Source organism: Xenia sp. Carnegie-2017, unplaced genomic scaffold, assembly GCF_021976095.1.
Source record: "Xenia sp. Carnegie-2017 unplaced genomic scaffold, XeniaSp_v1 HiC_scaffold_16, whole genome shotgun sequence".
Classification (NCBI taxonomy): domain Eukaryota; kingdom Metazoa; phylum Cnidaria; class Anthozoa; order Malacalcyonacea; family Xeniidae; genus Xenia; species Xenia sp. Carnegie-2017.
This window is the reverse complement of record NW_025813469.1, coordinates 2711023-2729067: the sequence shown is the minus strand read 5'-3', so window position 1 is coordinate 2729067 and position 18045 is coordinate 2711023. Positions and strand designations below refer to the sequence as shown.

Genomic DNA, 18045 nt, shown 5'->3' with positions numbered 1-18045 from the left:
ATATTTTTAGAGAAAGGATATCTACGGAGAGAGAGAAATAGCTTCGTCACGCACAGGCATATGAATAGGATACTGTTGGATGTCCAGTTCATTTATTCTATAACTATTTCTTGAATTTTGAAATTTTTTTGCGAAAGAACGCAAATAGACGGTTTGAAAACTTTTGAAGGATCCTGGAAGTTAAAGCTTGGTTTACGCAACAAAATAAGCATAAACATAATAGACATAAGCATGCGCGTTTGAATCATTTTAATGCTTCAAAATTATTATTTTATTTCACTCGTATTTTCCAGCGTTTCGTAATGTTTGCTTACACACAACACAAGCACAACCAAAGACGCATTTTTTTCTTGTGTTTATGCTTGTCCCTTATTTCACACAGCTCAAACGTGCGTTCATGTTTGTGTTCACGTTTGTGTTTATGCTTATTCTAGTTATTTCGCTGTGTTGAAAGGCTTGAAACTTTAAATCCCATGTTTTTCCAACAGTAAGGTGTATCTTGCAAACTACAGATAATTAAAGTTCATTTTGGTTAACCTACACGAGTCTGGCCTCCTCGTTATATTAATCATGTATGAGAGAAGAATTTAGATTAAAAGTGCGTCTGCTTGGATATAAAGGATGCGGCCAGTGACAGTAGATGAAACCAGGAGACACCTGTCATGGTTTCGTTTGTCGGCTGCACGACGCATAATGATTATAGACGTGTTGCGGAGTCGTGACTCGCCTTCAACGACAATATTCAATGTTTGCGTACTTTTGATCAATTGCTGTTGGTTACACGTATCGTTTTTGACGTGCTGTTTTTCAACTTTCAACGCGCCTACGTTTGCGTTGGCTCGGTATTTAGCAAGATAACGAACAATATCAGTTCAAAGCGTTTTCGTCTCGAGGATCAGTTGCCGTTGGCTAATGTTGATGTATGAAAGATTAGCATACTCGAAGTTTTTTGGCTTTTGGAGTTCGCTGCCCGTGTTTTGACTGAGAGTCTTGGGACGTCATTACGAGTCATTAGTTTTTGGATTCGAGCCGCATCCGTCGTCACGCTGGATCTGTTCGCTAAAGTGCAACGGAAAGGCGGAAAGTCTTTCGCGGCGTACAATAATCAGTCAAGGAATAGTTCCTTGGGAAATGTAAGTACAGTTGGTAAACATTCAGAATCTTTTGTTTGCGACATCTTATTTCTTACATTCTTACCTACTTTACACCGATAGCTCGTTCACTTTATAAAAAAATTTACAAAGTGAACGCAGGTTTAGTTCGGCTTTCAAAAAATATACTATTTTTATGGCTGTTGTTGAATGATAAGGGACTAAAACATCGTGCTTTTCATGTTTGAATGATGGTGATATTTCGGAGGAATGTCGTGCTTACTCCATTTTACAATTTTTCAAACCAGCATTTCTGCTCTACCAACTGAAATGTACGTAAAATAATTTTCAGAGCCGTCGTGAAACGATGAAAATCAAGAACCGAAAATTGATTACAATATTAAGCGATGTTGACGCCATCATTCCGTTCGTTGAAATCATTGAATTCTCCGTGTTTTGCATGTAAAAAGCTACTGAAAGCGGAGATTTTATGCCGTTAGCATCGATTTTAGCTTTATTTTTTAGAAACATACGTTCGCGCAATCGTTCGTTCGGTTGCCTAAATAATACATTATTGCCACAGCGGTGTTTATCACGGTTTTGTTAATTGTTCCCGCCCGCACAGCAGACGATTGGCGTGAATCGTTATTAAATTGTATATGGAAAGAAAACAAGTTTTACATTGTTTTAAATACATCCGGGAAGAACTCCTTCATTCATTGTCTTTTTTGAACATCTCTCGATTGCTTGTAGCTAATTTCAATGTGGGTTTTGTCGCTCAACTTATATCAAAATGAATTGCTGCGTTGGACGATCTCTTGAAACGCAATCCTCAATGTCATTGACCTCAATGTAAGTCAAGATGAAGCTTCGAGGAAGAGATGAAGCTTTTTTTCCAACGTTTTAGAAATAAGGGATTGCTACTTTCAGAATGGTTCGTTTGAATTCATTACGTATGTTTTCGACTTGTCGTTTTACACTGAAATTCTAATCAACGGAATCATAGTCGGAAATACGATATGGGAAGCATTTGCAGCTGAAAAGTAATGAACTAAAGTGTAGAAAGTTTGTTTCCAATTATCTAGTATAATCAAAGCGAGTTTCTTAGGAAATCTTTGAACTGTAAGCTTGTAGTATGAGTAAACTTTGTTCCAAAAAATGGACACCAATGTAATTGTCATCGTTTCAACATTCAAATCGCTCACAAATAATTAGTCGTTCGACCCTCGATTAGACGAATTTATGAAATGTATTACCCTGAAGGTCATCTCTAAATTAATGGAGTCCACAGTACGGATGTGACTCGTTTGACTCGTTTCAATATACATAAACGCAATTTATTTTGATAGGAAAAAGAGTTTCGTTCTTTACACCAGTCAAATTGTAAAAACTAACAGAAAAAACATTTTGTGAAGAAAGAGCGCCGACCATTCGCCATTAGTCGCAGGTTTGATTACAGATTGAAAAGTTAGAGCAAAAAATAGAACACAGATAAGGTCGGACAGCTCCATCCACTACAAGATTTTCAAAGAATTTAGGCTTTCGGGCATGATAAGAACGAAGATAAGCCTATTAAGGGCAAGATCAAGATATTAGGCAATCATCAAATGAGGGGGTTGTAGGACTCTACGCTACAACGGGCTAACCTATTGAACATATTTCATCAGATATTTGTAGTCTTTAAGAAGAGTTAACATGGAAAACAATATATATGACTTGTCCAAAGTCACTTGTCTTTAGAAAGATTTAGAATTTCAGAGAAATGGCAATAGCGTGTTATTAAGACGTTAAACGGTTTTCGCGAGAACTCAAGTGCTTCGTCAAAGGAAATTCGAATATGATGATAACACATCGAAACTCTTGGGATTGTGAGAACAAAACTCACATTATGCATCTTTTAAAGAATTTTTCATGCGCACATATATGATTCGTCACTGTAGATCAGCAAGGTCTACAGTATCAACGTGAACATTTTCCACAAAAATTTGTTACCGTCCAACTTCGTGCTATCGTAAGATGTCAGTCTAACAGCGACGGTTGTCGAGACTCGAGTGCATGAAATATAAAATAGTTTCTTTTTGTTTAATAAGCTCAAAAGTAAGTTCTCCGGTGTGATATTGAAAATAGGAATCGAATATATAAACAATATTTCATCTTACAACGCACGCAACATTCTCAGAGGCCGCCCCACTGTACTTGTCTTTTTGGGCCGGAAAAAAAATGCTTGAAAATTGTGGATATTCCTGATCACTGGCAAAATGTTCCCACAGCTTGTTAAAATTGACAATTGATCGTAGGATTATTGATATTAAAGTTTCAACTTTACGTTAAAGTTTGTTTCAACAATTACTTAAACGCCTTTAACGTGCTCATTAAGCGATCTGATGTCATTGCGGTTTATTAAATGAAATCTTGTTGTGAAGTACGATTATCTTGGCATTAGAAGGAATTATTTCAATATTGTTTTAAGTTTCATTCTTAATTATACAATTAATGGACTTGAAGTTTCAATCAGCGTGTTCACGCCGGGGGCGGGCAACTTGAAAATCACCGATATTTTGACGATGATATAGAAAGAAGAAAGAATTGAAAGAGGGCAATATAACCGCAGTGATACTTCCCATTTTATTTTTTTATTTTTTTTGAAAAACTCTTTATCAATTTTGCTAAAGCTTGTTCCTTAGAAAGACGTGTGTGTTGACATTAGAAACATCTTGAAGGCTTTTCTCCGCAAACTTTCTGCGATGAGGTGTTATGACTGACTAAATATTTCGTTTGTGGTATTTCGGGGATGACTCTCTATTTGCCAAATCTTCACTTTTATTGCATGCGTCAAGTATGTTGTCAACAAGAGACGAAAAGATTACTGCAGCCATAAATTATGTACATTTTTATAGGAACGAAAGGACTACTTTACGTACCTTTTACTCAAAAAAAATATGTATCGACAAACAATTTCGTAATGATGGTCAAAAATCTCTGACCAATAGTTTAGCAACGATATTCCAACTTATAGTTTAGGCTTTAAAATGTTATACTAAGTATCGCATGTTTAGCTTTATTTTACTTAATAAATAAATAATGTTTTATGTGTTCGCCCCGGCTTATGCAAACCGATGAGACGTTCGGGAGAACTGGAGACCAAATACGGAGTTCTCCCAAACGACTCGAGGTTTGCATAAGCCAGTGCAAACACGAAAAACATCTTTTCTTTCTTTTATAAAATAGCAATAATGCGAAACAAATACGTTTAAAACAGTTTTAATTACTTTTAATTTTTCTCCTAACATGTGAACGATTTGCAGTTTCTCTTTGAATGGTTTGAATTGATGGAACTCCGATCGATTTCCTCAAGCTTATGAAACACAGCTATAGACCAATCAGCGCATGCGTTTTATTATTTTTATTTTATAAAGTTCCCCTGAATCCTGCTGACTCGATAGACGCGCGACAATTGTCATTTTGACAATTCGCAACTTTCAACTAAGAAAATTGTTTGCGTTGCATACACAATTCCATTTTTTCTGAACGTTCTCTCATAGTCAAATCTCTTGAAAATTTCACGCCATCAAAAAGTCAAACAAGTTTATAAACCTGTTTTTGTCGTCGACGCGATTTCGTTTTGTCGTTCGATCTCGAATTTGAATAATACATAAACCAGAAAATGTTGTCACGTGGCACCGTGGCATTATATGATAACAATTCATAATAGTTGTCAACGCGTCGCTCCTTCCTCGTATGACGAGGCTTACTTAATTTGCGTTTCCTAAGAGGCCTTTCCCGTTCTTTGTGTATCTTTGTCTTTTCTCGCCGTGCCAAAAGCTACATACTCTTAACTTTTTTTGCTCCAGTGTGCAGGGACTTACAGAGCTCTTGCTCAGACTGACAACGAGAATATGGCGACTAATAATAATGATGACGGAAAATTCGCTGGCCATAATGCGAAGGACGAGGTTTGCCCAGTGGGTCCTACAAGCGATCGTGTTTGTATGAAATTTAAACTCATTCACGAAGGAGACATCCAAGTTTGTCGACTAAATCATAGTGGGACTATATTGAGCAAAATACTCAGTTCAAAATTTCTTCGCAAATGGGAATCGCATCACATCGTACTGGCAGATATTCAATTGTACTCCAACATCGTAAGTTGCATTTTGTATTATTAGCTTTTAGTATATGTTATGAAATTTTTATGACTCAGTTTTCAGATTGTTTTCACCAAGGCGTGGGTAGGGTTTTTCTTGGTTTTGTTCATCGAATCTTATCTATGGAATTTCATAACACTCGACTCACAAGAGCGGTTGAACTATCAACAGCATTCTTGCGGACATTCAGCTACAGCCACACTAATGACTAATGGCCGTTTTATCTACCGTTTCAATTTTTTTTCGTTTCGTGAACTCTACTTTAGCTTGCTCCGAGAGCTTTAATTTGCCCTGAATTTCTCGAACTTAATGTTGATAACTTTAACTTTAAGTCGCGCTACAAGATCGAGCTAAACGGCCTCGCTCTATAATCACAGCTGCTTAAGTTTGAAGCCTTAATTGAAATTGTACAAGCAGCAAAAGCTTCTTTTACTTTACTATTTGAATTTCATCCTCGTAGCATTGTTAAGATCCTCAGCGTTCGCGTTCTCGTCTTTGAAGGACGAGGTCACCGCTAAGTGTTTATTTTTATTTGCGTGGTGAAGTCGTTTGTTTTAGGAAGAAGTCGAACTACAACGTTGTAAATAAATATTGCGAAATATCACGACGGATATGAAAACGATATGGGCATGGCGTGTTATTTCCTATTCTAACGACTTCGGTTCACCTTTCCGTTCGTGCATTGTGGCTTGCCACCGTTTAAAATCTTCTGCAGCGGTTTTTAAATTTTTTTTTGGCGAAGTATAAACATTTTTACGCATTTATTTCCGCGTAATTGTGTGCTCAATTTTCTTACTCGCGTAATTTTAATTTTAACTTTTACATTAAAAATATTTCCCCCGAAAATTACTTCGACTTTTATTTTTTAACATCTCTGTACATTCTATGCTTTTGTGAAATACATATGCTCGCTAATCAGCACCCGTTACGCCATAATTGCATGTCAAATATATTTGTTTCAAGAAGAGGAAAATGCTTGCTTAGCGCTGTTTCCTGTTGAACTTGTGAAGTAATTGCAAATTAAATTTAATTTTGGGAAAAGACGAAGCGTGTGCCTTCTCTTAATGACGTTAGGTGTTTTTTTTTCATTTTCCTATTGCTAAATTGCTAAAGCTCGCATTGTCACGCTGCATTTTAGAAGCAAGTTGAACATGGTGATTGAAAGTGGCCCATATTGGTCTTTGATATTACCCCTCAGTTTACACTTCGAGAACTCTGTTGCGGGGGGAATGTGCTTGACAACAACTTGTTTCTGTTTTAACGGTTAGGTCTGTTTCAAACGTCGTATTTTGCGTGTGTCGAATAAAATAGTTTGAATTAAATGCATTTGAAATTCGACGTATGAAAGAATTAAATTCGACTGCTTTAATCGTAACTTTAAATTCGACCGTTTAGGTCGCTTTATGCGACGAAAGTACGACTTCGTTTCAAACGCTGAGTTTTGCATATGTCGAATACAATTTGGCTCTCGCGTTTTACTCACAACAAAGTCTGGATTGAGATGAAGCGAAGACGTCGTTTAATAATTGCATTCGACGCATGCAAAATTCGACGTTTGAAATGCACAGTCAAATTTTGCAATTCGTTCGAATTAAATTGCTTATTGTATTCAACACGTGCAAAATTCGACTTTTGAAACAGGCCTTAGTTCATACGACGTTAGAAAATCTTATAAAAACGTTTTATTTGAAGTAGGGCACGTGTATAAATTTTTGCCGAAATTAGAAAGTTCTAAGCTGTCGGTGTGTGTCACTTGGAAATTGTTAATTTCAAAAACCGCATGAACTTTGCAATTTTTCCTGAACTAATGAATAATCATTGGGGATATTTTGTTAATAAATAATCCTTGGGAAAGGCGTATGGACTTTTAATTAAAAATATAGGAAACAATGGTGTTTTAATTGATATATGATGAATATTTAGGACATTGATGAATTGTGACGAATATGATATCGTTAATTATTAAAATGCATAGCCAAAAGGAAAAATTTAAAACGTGAAAGATTGGATTAGTATACAAAGCATCCATTGTATACAAAGTGCTGCTTATGAAGGGAAAATTTTACTTTTTGAATTGTAGTTTTATTAGGCATAACTTTTTGGTAATTTGACAGTAGACTTTATGTTTACACGCGGTCTCTTGTGATTCTTCAGTATTTTAATGTTTTCGTTTAAAACACAGTTTCTGTTTTTGTTCAATATCTTAAGAACGAAAACAAATATTCATAAACTGTTTTTGAAGGTGTACTTTAAATTTAAAAGTTCTGTTGACTAAAACCATAATTTGAAAAGCGATAACTTCACTTCACGAGCACTTTGATGATTATTTGTTTAACTTTACGGTAGCCCTCTGGCTTTATGGAGTACTCGATTGCATATCAAGATATTACCGAAGCGCATGTCATGGCAAGATGGGACGCTGGTCAACATTTCTGTTTTCGAGTTGCCGTACCGGATGGATCGTTACTGTTTAAGGTCAGTCGTTTAGATAGTTATCAAGCAAGCGCGTGTTTTTACACCTGCTATGCAAAATCATTATTCGTTTTTTTAGAAATATAATCTTTCCAAATGTTTATCTTTCAACAAACACAATACTATAAGCGTTTATAAGCTGGTAAAAAGTCAGACCGGCATCGCCGCTGCTCCTAGATTAAGCATAATATTTTGCAATGGATCTTTGTAAATGGAAATAAGACTATTTTTAGCAGATATTCAGCACGTAAATTTTTATCTGATTACACTTCAGACATCCACAGCTTATCATCGAGATCAGTGGCTTCATTCCTTGAAATGGAAAGTGCAACTGCTTCGTTACAGGAAATTGATAAATAAGATCAATGATCCTGAATCATTGGTTAAAGAGCTGAAGGTAAATAATTTATAATGTACGTACCTTATGAATGCTCGGCTAAATTTTAGAGGCGTACTTCCTACTAACAGTGAAGCCCTGTACAATGTATGAAAGAAGTTCTTTGAATACGTAGCAAATACGCTGGATTTGGTCAATTTTCCACGCATGCGTTTTGTCTAACTCCGCTCTTGTTCTAAATGAGCCATCGTTACTAAGTTTTCTGCGCGTGCTCGGATCGCTCGGACCGAAATTGCGGCTATGTAGGTTTTTATCGAAACAGTTCACCTTGAATTAATTACCATCAGCCAATGAGCTTTGGAGCTCCCTCTTAGTACGGATTTTGCAACGTGTTTTGAAAATTCCAGTGATCCAGCTAAGAATTGAACACGAGTTTTGAAATGATATTTTCCATAAAACTTGTTTGTTCACGTCAAGAATTGATTGACGACAAGTGGTTTAAATAATATTTACCTAAAGAATATTGTAATTAAAATATTGACATGAGAGAAAAAATTCTAGAAGAGACATCGAATTTTGAGTGACTAAAGGTGATAAAAAGTGCTTACCCAATGCTCATCATACTATCGATTTCTAGCTATATGTTGAAACTTTCACTTTTTTAATAGGAGCTTGTTTCGTACTCTTTATCATGTCCCATACAAGACGAAGCCGTCTTTCAAACCCCCTTGAAAATCGTTTCTACCATTTTGGCTCAGGTACTGTCAAATGAACGTTATTTAGGAGTAAATTCCTTCATAGCAGAAAGGCCGATTGCGTCTCACAAGACGTTGTTTTGTCTTCCCTGAAAAAAAACCAGGACATTTTTATTTTTTTATTCAGCACGGATCTCGAATATCGCTAATTGCTCAGGAGAGCATTATATTGTCATTATCGAAACTTCTCGACTATACACAACTTTCACCAGAAATATGCAAGTTCTTTAGCAAGGTACTGTTACAAGAAGGGCCTGCTCCTCATAGTGTAAGCTTTCAATTGTTTATGATAACATCACGATATTAGTAAAGCTTGTGTATGTTTTTTTCAACTTTCAAAATGCATATTAGAGAGCTTTAGCAAAGATTACGAGTACGAACTACGTAATTTTGGCGCGAAAACATAGTTGCGACAACAACAAACTTCCTCGTGCCATTCTCTTACACGGTCAAACTTTGTACTCGTTGTCGTAGTCGTACTCTTCCTGTGCTTGACAGTTAAAGCTGTTTTCTACCAGGCGGAGTTTTTCGCGCAAAATATCTAACAACGTGCTTGATTGGTAGATAATGAAGTCTTTATTTGAATATTTTTTGAGAACCAATCATCTAGCAAACATCGCTTAGCACGTGGAAAATTCCGCCTTCAGGAAAAAGACATTAACATGTTTGTCTTCCCGCGAGTGTGTTTGACTGTGTGGAGGACTGGGACCTAACTCATGGCTGTGTATTTTTTCCACTAGCATTGTAAAGATAACTACCACAACAACGCAATTATGGATATATTTGCGCCGGCCGTTCAAAGAATATTGAAACATAACATGGTATGTGTGTATTTCAGAAAGGTTTTGTAACATTTCTGGATGTTTTTCATCGATAAAATGTACATCTTCCATTTCAGCATTGTGACATACTACGAGGTGTTTTGCCCGTGACAGGATTGGTAAGAAATCCAGTGAATTACCCAATTTTGAAGTTTCAACCGTCATTCTTTGCGCCTCTACATTTACAGTCGCTTCATATACATAGTGATGTATGTTTCTGACGTTTGTACATCAAAATACAAAGAAGCGAGGAAACTGTTCCGTGTTTGTATTCTTGCGACTTTTTCGAAAAACGTTGTATTGTTCATTTCATTTGAAAATGAACTTGGCTTATTTTCCCTCGTTGAATCAACACTGAAAGATTTGAGCACAAAATGTCGGACTCGGTAACGCAAAGCATGACGGTTAATATTTGTTCTTAAAACTGAATACACTGTGAATGTAACATAATAACAACATGTTTTACTTCTCCCGTTCGCTTCTGGAGATGTTTTGCGTAAAAATATTAAATTACTTTGGTATAACAAAAAGAGGGCCTTTCGTTTCGTTTTATTTAGGTATGTTTCTGGCAATCTCGTGTTTTTTCCTGTTGTAGGATTTTGGAAAGTACCCGCATCTTCGAATGTTTGTTCAGGATTTCCTCTACGCAAAGTTTTACCAAGGTGGCGAGGAAAATCCTAGTGCTGTCAAGGAATTCGTTTCAAGGTGAGATAAAAGGTTGTTGAAAGGACACTTTAAATCGATAGCGCTGAAGCTTTTTGAATTTTTCTATATATTTTAGTATCCATAGTCCCGCGACTGTATGTCCACATCCTCGAGTCTTACCAAATATGGTAGCCGTCGTCCTTGCTGGCGTGTACTCGTCCTTCGACAATAGTAATAGTAGCAAACTGTAAGTGTTGTTTTCAAGTTGATCTGGCAATGTATGTATCGCCTTACGTGGCTACTTAAAGCTTTCATTATTGAGGAGCTTGTTGCTTTAAAGCATCGAAAACTAAATTTTCTGATAATTTATAATAATTCTGATAATTATAATAATTGTAATAATTCTGATAATTATAATAATTGTAATAATTCTGATAATTTCTAGAGAGGAACTTTGGGTTTCAGTATGTGCGAGCGTCGACAACAACACGGATCCAAAGTTATTAAACAGGTGATGACATTTCCCATTTTCAACACGTATATCGGCAAAAACTAAACTGACCAAATTACTTCACTGTGGTAGGAGTGTGTCGTTCAAGTATTGTTCAAGTCAGCTATCGTGTCATCCCCACCCACTAAGTTTTAACTTCCCAAAAAAAGAGTCATATTTTCCCATTTTCAATACGTATACCGGCAAAAACGAAACTGACCAAATTACTTCACTGTGGTAGGAGTGTGTCGTTCAAGTATTGTTCAAGTCAGCTATCGTGTCATCCCCACCCACTAAGTTTTAACTTCCAAAAAGAGTCATATTTTCCCATTTTCAACACGTATACCGGCAAAAACTAAACTGACCAAATTACTTCACTGTGGTAGGAGTGTGTGGTTCAAGTATTGTTCAAGTCAGCTATCGTGTCACCCCCACCCCCTAAGTTTTAACTTCCAAAGAAAGAGTCATATTTTCCCATTCCTGAATAATGCTTCCCTCTACTCGTTAGCTTTGTGCTAAACTTGTTGCTTTGCTCGATAAGCGTTTTAATGTTGATCTTTGAACTTTTTGTTCTTCTTCATGAACTGTTTCATATTTGTTCTGCAGATACACAATCAAAAACATGGCGATTCGTGATCGATTTTCAAAGTGTTATACGACCGTACTGGAAGCTTTGTGAGTGAGGCTTTAAAGCTTTTTGAAATAAACGGGACGCGTTCAGATAAATCGCTGGAAGTTGAGCGTAAAATATAAAATAAAACATAATCAGAAAAGATGTCTTATAAACTTAATTTTAAGTTATAGCCGAGACGTAATATGTCGGTTCTTCTTCAAAACCATCATCGACCATCATTAAATAAAACCGAATTATTACAGTTTAAATTTTCTTGATCATAACTTAAATTCGAGTTGACAAGATGTCTTTTTTCGGAATACGTTTCATTTTATATTTTATGAAATTGTCGTTAAGTCAAAGAATTTAGCGTAAAAATAAAGAATGCTGATTCATCAATTTTCATAACTTTCTTTTTTAAAACAGAGCAGAATTTGACGATTGGAGACCTTCTCTGGCCACGTTATTGCAGCCCATTCCGTTTCCCAAACAGTAAGTATCCTAAAACTGCCATTTTAGGAGTAAGTTGACACAAATTTGTTTCCTGTAAACCATCTGTTGATGAATGTAGAGATAGTCTTCTGAAGTTTAGCTAAAAGCACAGGTGCTGTATTTTAATTACAGTACAAGCTGCGGTTTGCCATTTCAGCGTTCTCATTGGTCAGAAATGCAATTTACTTGTCGTTATACATGTAATTGCATGCCTATTTACATATGCGCTACACAATAATTTTTAATAGAGTGGGACTTTTGTTTGTTTCTATACTTTGCTATAAGTAAGGATTTGGCTTAGCGAGCTAGCTATCACTCTCTATGAATCTACCACTGATATATATAAAGACTGGATAACGCAACCTTATTCTGGTGCCTTGAAAATTTTGAAGCCAACTTTTGACAGCGACGGCCATATTGGACTATCCACTTCTAGTGCATATTTTATAATGAATTTTTATCATATTTTGTATTCTTGTTATTTTCTCTTTCAGAAATCATGCCAAATATTTTATTATGATATTTAAGCAACGTGAGAAGATTTCTATATGAAATTTACCAAATACGAGTTTTAGCTTAAAACCTTTCTATTGCAATCTTATGATCGTAATAATCCTTTTTTGTCCCAAGAGTAAAGCATATGATCCAAAATAAATGCGACGGTAGCAGTTTGTTATATAAAACCATTTTAAAAACTGAAAAAGTGGACAGTCCAATATGGCCGCCCGGCTTCAAGTCAAGCACTAAGTTGCATTACCCAGTTTTATATATATCAGTGGAATCTAATACAACACCATCTCAATGGAGCAAACATTAAAGTTTTTTAGACTTTATATAATGCGTTCATATTACTTTGGATTTCAGCCAGTTCGTTTGACTGGTCAATGCATTGCACTTGGAAATAAGAATTGTTTAACTTTTGTTTAGGACATTAAAAGACGCCATGTTTGTCAAGTGAGTTGATTTCATTTTTTCATTGGAGCTCATGTGCTCATTTGGAATTTCACAGGAGTTATTTGAAGACATGAACACGTTTTCGATTTTATGATGTCGTGCCCTTAAGTGGAAACACTTGGTCGTTAGTCACGTGAAATTGACATATTTCCCTCGTTCTCCAACAAAACGTTTAGTATTGTTTGGATCTTGAACTAGAATAATATTGCAATATTTGGCAGCTAAAATCTTTCATCATTACTATGTTAACAACGCCTTTTGTTGTGTGCTCATGAACACATTCAAAAACGACAATTTTCCTTCTTCAGATGTTTATCTGTTCTTGTGAATAAGTTTATCGAAGACAACAGATGCGAGGTATGATGATAATGAATAGAGATTGATTCTTCGTAAGTTACTTTATGTAAACGTCTTTGAACTGTATCTTATGTTGATATTTATATGGTGAATACATCATGACCAGGATATAGGGGTTTACAATCTTGGTTTGACTGCCAATACATCGCAAGTTACCATACATCCCCACCTTGCGAGTTTATATTTAAGAATTTCTCATGTGTAAAGTTTTGTGCAGGTTCATCAAACTGTTCTTCCTGTTCGCGAAGGCAAAGATGGCTGGATTGATCTGTTTTGTCCCGGTGGCATTTGTTGTACGGATGATGGCGAATTTTTCTCCAAAATGGTAAGTCATCCTTCTGAAGTTTAGTTTGCTCGACGAGAACGAGATTCGATGGAAAAAACATCAAGTTTTACATTTTAATTAATTATGTTAATTATAAATGTTTATGGATGTAGATCGTCCAGGTTAGTAAGGACTGTTGGTGTTGTTGTTGACTGACGTTTCGACAACCTTAAGGGTAGTCATCTTCAGAGTCAAACATGTAACGATACTCCCTGGTTCAAATCATTTACTTTATATGAATTATAATTATTTACATCTATATGTGTAAACGTAACTCGGCCCATTCCACCCAACGTAATTTTCTAAGAATTCAATTTTATGAAGCAGCAGTGGTGTAGCTAGCATCGATAATTGTGCGGGGGGTGGGTGGCACAAATTCATATATGAACTGATACAATCCGCTGAAAATAATCGATTTCAAGTGAACTTAATACTGCAGAACCAATGACCTAGAACCCAATCTACTAGGTATCTGACTCAGCAAAAATTGTATAGTAATGAGTGAGGCAAGTTGAAATGAGTCTCCATCTTGAAAGGTGGCAAAACTGACGATATTTACGACTAATATCTGGTTTTGTTGAGTTGATATAGAGTCGCAAATTTGATAGTCTAGGTTTGATTCTTAAACGATTTGATAGGATGGGTTTTTTAAACTTTGTTTTAACTTATTTTTCATTTTGAGTTTTGCTTTTTGCCTCATTTCAAGATGGTGACAAACACCCACCCACCTTTCCCCAATTATGGAGCTGGCTACTCCACTGTAAAGCAGGTTGTAGAGTCAATTATGACGACACTGCAGCAGACACTTTTATTGTGGAATTCATTCCTTACTGGACATAATTTACGTTCGTTTTTTAGGTCGGTAAGATAATGCGTTGTTGTGTGAATAAGAAAAAATTTTTATCAAAGTTAAAGCGAACAATGTTGGGACCATTTATGTTGCTTTCACTGAGGGGAGACAAGAATTGTATCGAGGTAAGTAAGTCGCCTTTTGATTGTTAAATTTCTGATGATGGCGCTGAGAAATAAATACATATGTTGTAGATAGTAGCTAGTCTGACCACTTGTGCGTAATTTATTACCAAGATTGCTTTGATATAATCAAAACGCTTTCCCATTTTTCCAAATTGTCGCGACAATTGAATGTATATACGTTTGTCTAACCGCATGAGAGCGGATCTAGCAATAAAAGTTACCAAGTTTGATTATCCTGGCATTAACTAAAAACATGGCGGATGAGTATTGCTAAAGCCGATAGTGATACGTACTCTGTATCTTCTTTTCATAATATCTGGTACGTTTTGCCATACTTCATGTAGGTCTTAGTGAAAATGTTGGATGTCGATGTGTTTTCGAGCGAAGAAGAAAGACTTCAAATCATTTCGACTTTGCAAAGTTCATCGGAAGGAAAGAAGGCGTATGAAGTTTTGTGTGAAAAGTACGGCAACTTATTTTATTGTCATCGTCATTCAAATTTATTTATAATCCACTTTTCACACGCGAAAATACACGTAAATTCAACAAACATGTTTTTATGGACGTTGCTTTTTTTTTGTACAGGAAAGCGAGATTCCGTGAAATGGTGAGATGTTAGCGATTACATCATTAGTACAATATTACTGATTGTGAAATGTTAGCAATTAACATTATTTAAGTTATGATATTGACTGTTTAGAATCAGCAATTAACATTATTTAAGTTATGATATTGACTGTTTAGAATCAGCAATTAACAGTATTTAGGTTAAAATAACTGTTTGAAATCAGCAATTAATATTAATTAGGTTATACCAACAACTGTGTAAAATTAGAATTTACATCACTAAAACTGTATTACTGATTCTGAAATTGGCAATTGACATCAATAAGTGTATATTATTGATGACTGATATTGGACATTTACATAATTAAGTCTATATTAATGATTCTGATATTGGTAATGTACGTCACGCGTTTAACTTTCCAGGTTGCAAGGGGTTGCATATTTAGTATATTTGCGTTCTTATCAATTATCCTATCAAATTTCAATCATTGAGAACATGACGTTACACATTTACTTTGTTTGACCAAGTTTCTCTACCCATTTAGCAAAATCGTGGTGGTCCTACAATGCTGACATTACCAACGAAATCTACGGTAAGTTAACTATGAAAATATTTAATATTAAGATTTGTGCCCAACATGTAACTTTAGCGAGCTTTACGTATGTTCAGATACATTTTTTGTCGATAACGTTTCACTTTCACATATGTTGAGATTTTTTTGAAGTGACATCAGACTTTTCATATAAACGCACTAGTTTACCGTTAGCAAAGTGTTCATTCACGTGATCAATAGAAAGTGTAAAAAAAATTAGGTGATAGAACGATACAAAGAAGGGACATAGGACGCGTGCTTGAAAAAAGGCAGAAAAATTAAGCGTACTGGAGCTATCTTGAGTGTTTTTAAGAGGGCTCTTGTGTATCATAACTTCTAAATATTGTAGCAAAAGGATGGTATAGCATACTATACAAGGATGGACTTAAATGACGCTTTTCTTGTTAATGTCGCATGTAGCTTAATGTTAGAGAAAATAAATGGAAATGCATTGTGTTGATTGAAATTATTTTAAAAACATAATTTAAGTTTGAAGTTGATGTTACAAGCCATACGACATATCGCACTTTTGTCTACGTCTTACAGGATGAAGATCTTGCTCGCATTATCAAATCTGGGTCATTTGGTAATCTGAAGACACTTAACCTTGCCTTCACTCACGTGACTAGCACGTGTGCCGAATATCTTATCCAATTACCAACACTAATTCATCTCAACTTATGGTCTACCCACGTAAGTAGCTGATGACGTCACCAATACGTAAGTAGCTGATGACGTCACCACTCAAGATATATTTATAAGGAACAGTTGCAAAACCTATCGATAGAGGACAGTTTGCTTATAGCTAATACTTCAATGTTCACATAAATTTCTAAACATGCCTTTCAATTTTACTAGTTTGGTGATAGTGGTTTACAAATATTGGCAGAACATTTACCTCTGCTGGAGTCATTGAATCTGTGCGAGACGCCAGTTACGGATGTTGGTCTTGCCTCTCTCGTTATACTCACTAGTCTGAAGAATCTTAACTTAAATAGTACTAAATTATCACCTGTGATGTATGAAAAGTTGAAGGTGAGTAGCAGGCAGAAGTTCCTTGATAAGTGGCTCGCTAGCAAAATGGACTTAGATCAACTATCATTTGAGGCGCCATTGTAAAATGCTTGTAAAACTTACCGGAACCATGTGGGGATGACTGGGGATATTTAGGGATTATGACCTATACTTTTTCGTTCGGGCCTAGGAAATTGTCAAATCTCAAATGCTTATTGGGATTGTTTTACGTTATAGAAACTTTTTGTCCAACTTAGATCCCCGTTCGAGTTTCGTAGAACACAATTTTTCTGTCTGCCAAGTAACACTGAAAGTTGTGCAGTAACTTACTCAAATATGTTTCTTTCCAAAACAGAATAAATTGCCGGTGTTGGAGGAACTTGATGTCAGATATACCGATGTATAATGTTCTTGTGTTGAAGACGAACATGATTTGAGTGTCGCTGCTTTATGCATTTAAGCTGGTGAAGAGAATGTGACGTGTAATATGAGTCCTCTCGAACCAGTTCCCTTTTCTCACGACCGTGTTTGTCGTAGGTGTCGTATATCTATTGGGAACTTGGAGATTTCCCGACAATTTATGTCTTTTAATGTGTACAAAAGGATGTACAGTGAATTATTATTTATTGGCAATCGCACTTTCGAGGAACCAATCGTTGCATTCTTGAGCAACAGAAAATACTTTTTAATGACATAGTTCATAGGAAAAGTCGAAAATTGAATGCTATGGTCATATATGATCGAAACGTGCAGTTTTAAGAATTGGCTGGAACAATTTTGAGTGATTGCCTGTGCATTGTCGTCTTTGTTGCTGTATTAATTTATGGTTGTGCGTATGTGTTTTTCACAGAACTAATAACTGCAGTTCGTCTCTTCCCACTGGTGAGGTTGAGGCTTGAATCCCCAATGATGTTCAATGTATATATTTAAAATGTAATTTAAATTGCTGCTAGTATTTTTAATAGTTGTCACAATTATTGGCACTGTGTATGTTAGTTGTATTATATATAGCTACTTGTGTATTTCGTCATGTAACATGGCTTTTTATTATGTAAAACTATGTGATTTACTCAGTTGATATGATGAGTCATATATTCTAATAGCATTTAACTACATACCTGTATAACAAAAAAAGGATAAAACTGTCTTTCTTCATGTCATCTTTTTGAAATGTCGTTCATGTCGTCTTCAAAATATCCTTCATGTCTTCTTTTTGAAATGTCTTTCTTGTATTAAATTTCGATATTCTGGGGTGGAGATGTACTCGTTGGTCGTTACCGTCAACAACCCACAAAAACCGATAATTAACGAAGGTTAAAAGGAAGAGAAACATAAAAGTAGACAAAAAGGTAGAAACAAAGGTAGACATAAAGGTAAACATAAAGGTAGACATAAAGGT

The 18045-nt window shown here is 35.7% G+C and overlaps 1 protein-coding gene across 3 annotated transcripts; it reads left to right on the top strand.

The window, feature by feature from the left end:
• The first annotated feature begins 622 nt into the window (after positions 1 to 622).
• Positions 623 to 17806, top strand: LOC124436184 (C-Maf-inducing protein-like). 3 transcript variants are annotated; one of them, XM_046986132.1, is made up of 23 exons: positions 623 to 1133; positions 4943 to 5233; positions 7583 to 7711; positions 7983 to 8105; positions 8714 to 8803; positions 8928 to 9035; positions 9541 to 9621; positions 9699 to 9740; positions 10217 to 10326; positions 10403 to 10513; positions 10712 to 10777; positions 11363 to 11431; positions 11796 to 11861; positions 12789 to 12815; positions 13124 to 13172; positions 13390 to 13497; positions 14356 to 14472; positions 14817 to 14935; positions 15058 to 15079; positions 15585 to 15632; positions 16179 to 16325; positions 16491 to 16667; positions 17002 to 17806. In XM_046986132.1, exons 2-23 carry the CDS (start codon positions 4988 to 4990, stop codon positions 17050 to 17052), a joined length of 2106 nt encoding a protein of 701 aa, XP_046842088.1. In that variant the 5' UTR covers positions 623 to 1133; positions 4943 to 4987; the 3' UTR covers positions 17053 to 17806. The 3 variants fall into 3 exon arrangements, with proteins under 3 accessions (XP_046842088.1, XP_046842090.1, XP_046842089.1); XM_046986133.1 differs by lacking the exon at positions 623 to 1133 and adding an exon at positions 1871 to 1943; XM_046986134.1 differs by lacking the exons at positions 15058 to 15079; positions 16491 to 16667; positions 17002 to 17806 and having other exon boundaries at positions 16179 to 16323.
• The last annotated feature ends 239 nt before the right edge of the window (positions 17807 to 18045 follow it).

Excerpts from the sequence above, each read along its gene's own strand:
- LOC124436184 (XM_046986132.1), top strand. The coding sequence starts at position 4,988 with ATGGCGACTAATAATAATGATGACGGAAAATTCGCTGGCCATAATGCG. Across the intron at positions 7,712-7,982 it reads ATGGATCGTTACTGTTTAAG|ACATCCACAGCTTATCATCG; the intron begins GTCAGTCGTTTA and ends ATTACACTTCAG. Across the intron at positions 15,080-15,584 it reads AAGCGAGATTCCGTGAAATG|CAAAATCGTGGTGGTCCTAC; the intron begins GTGAGATGTTAG and ends CTACCCATTTAG.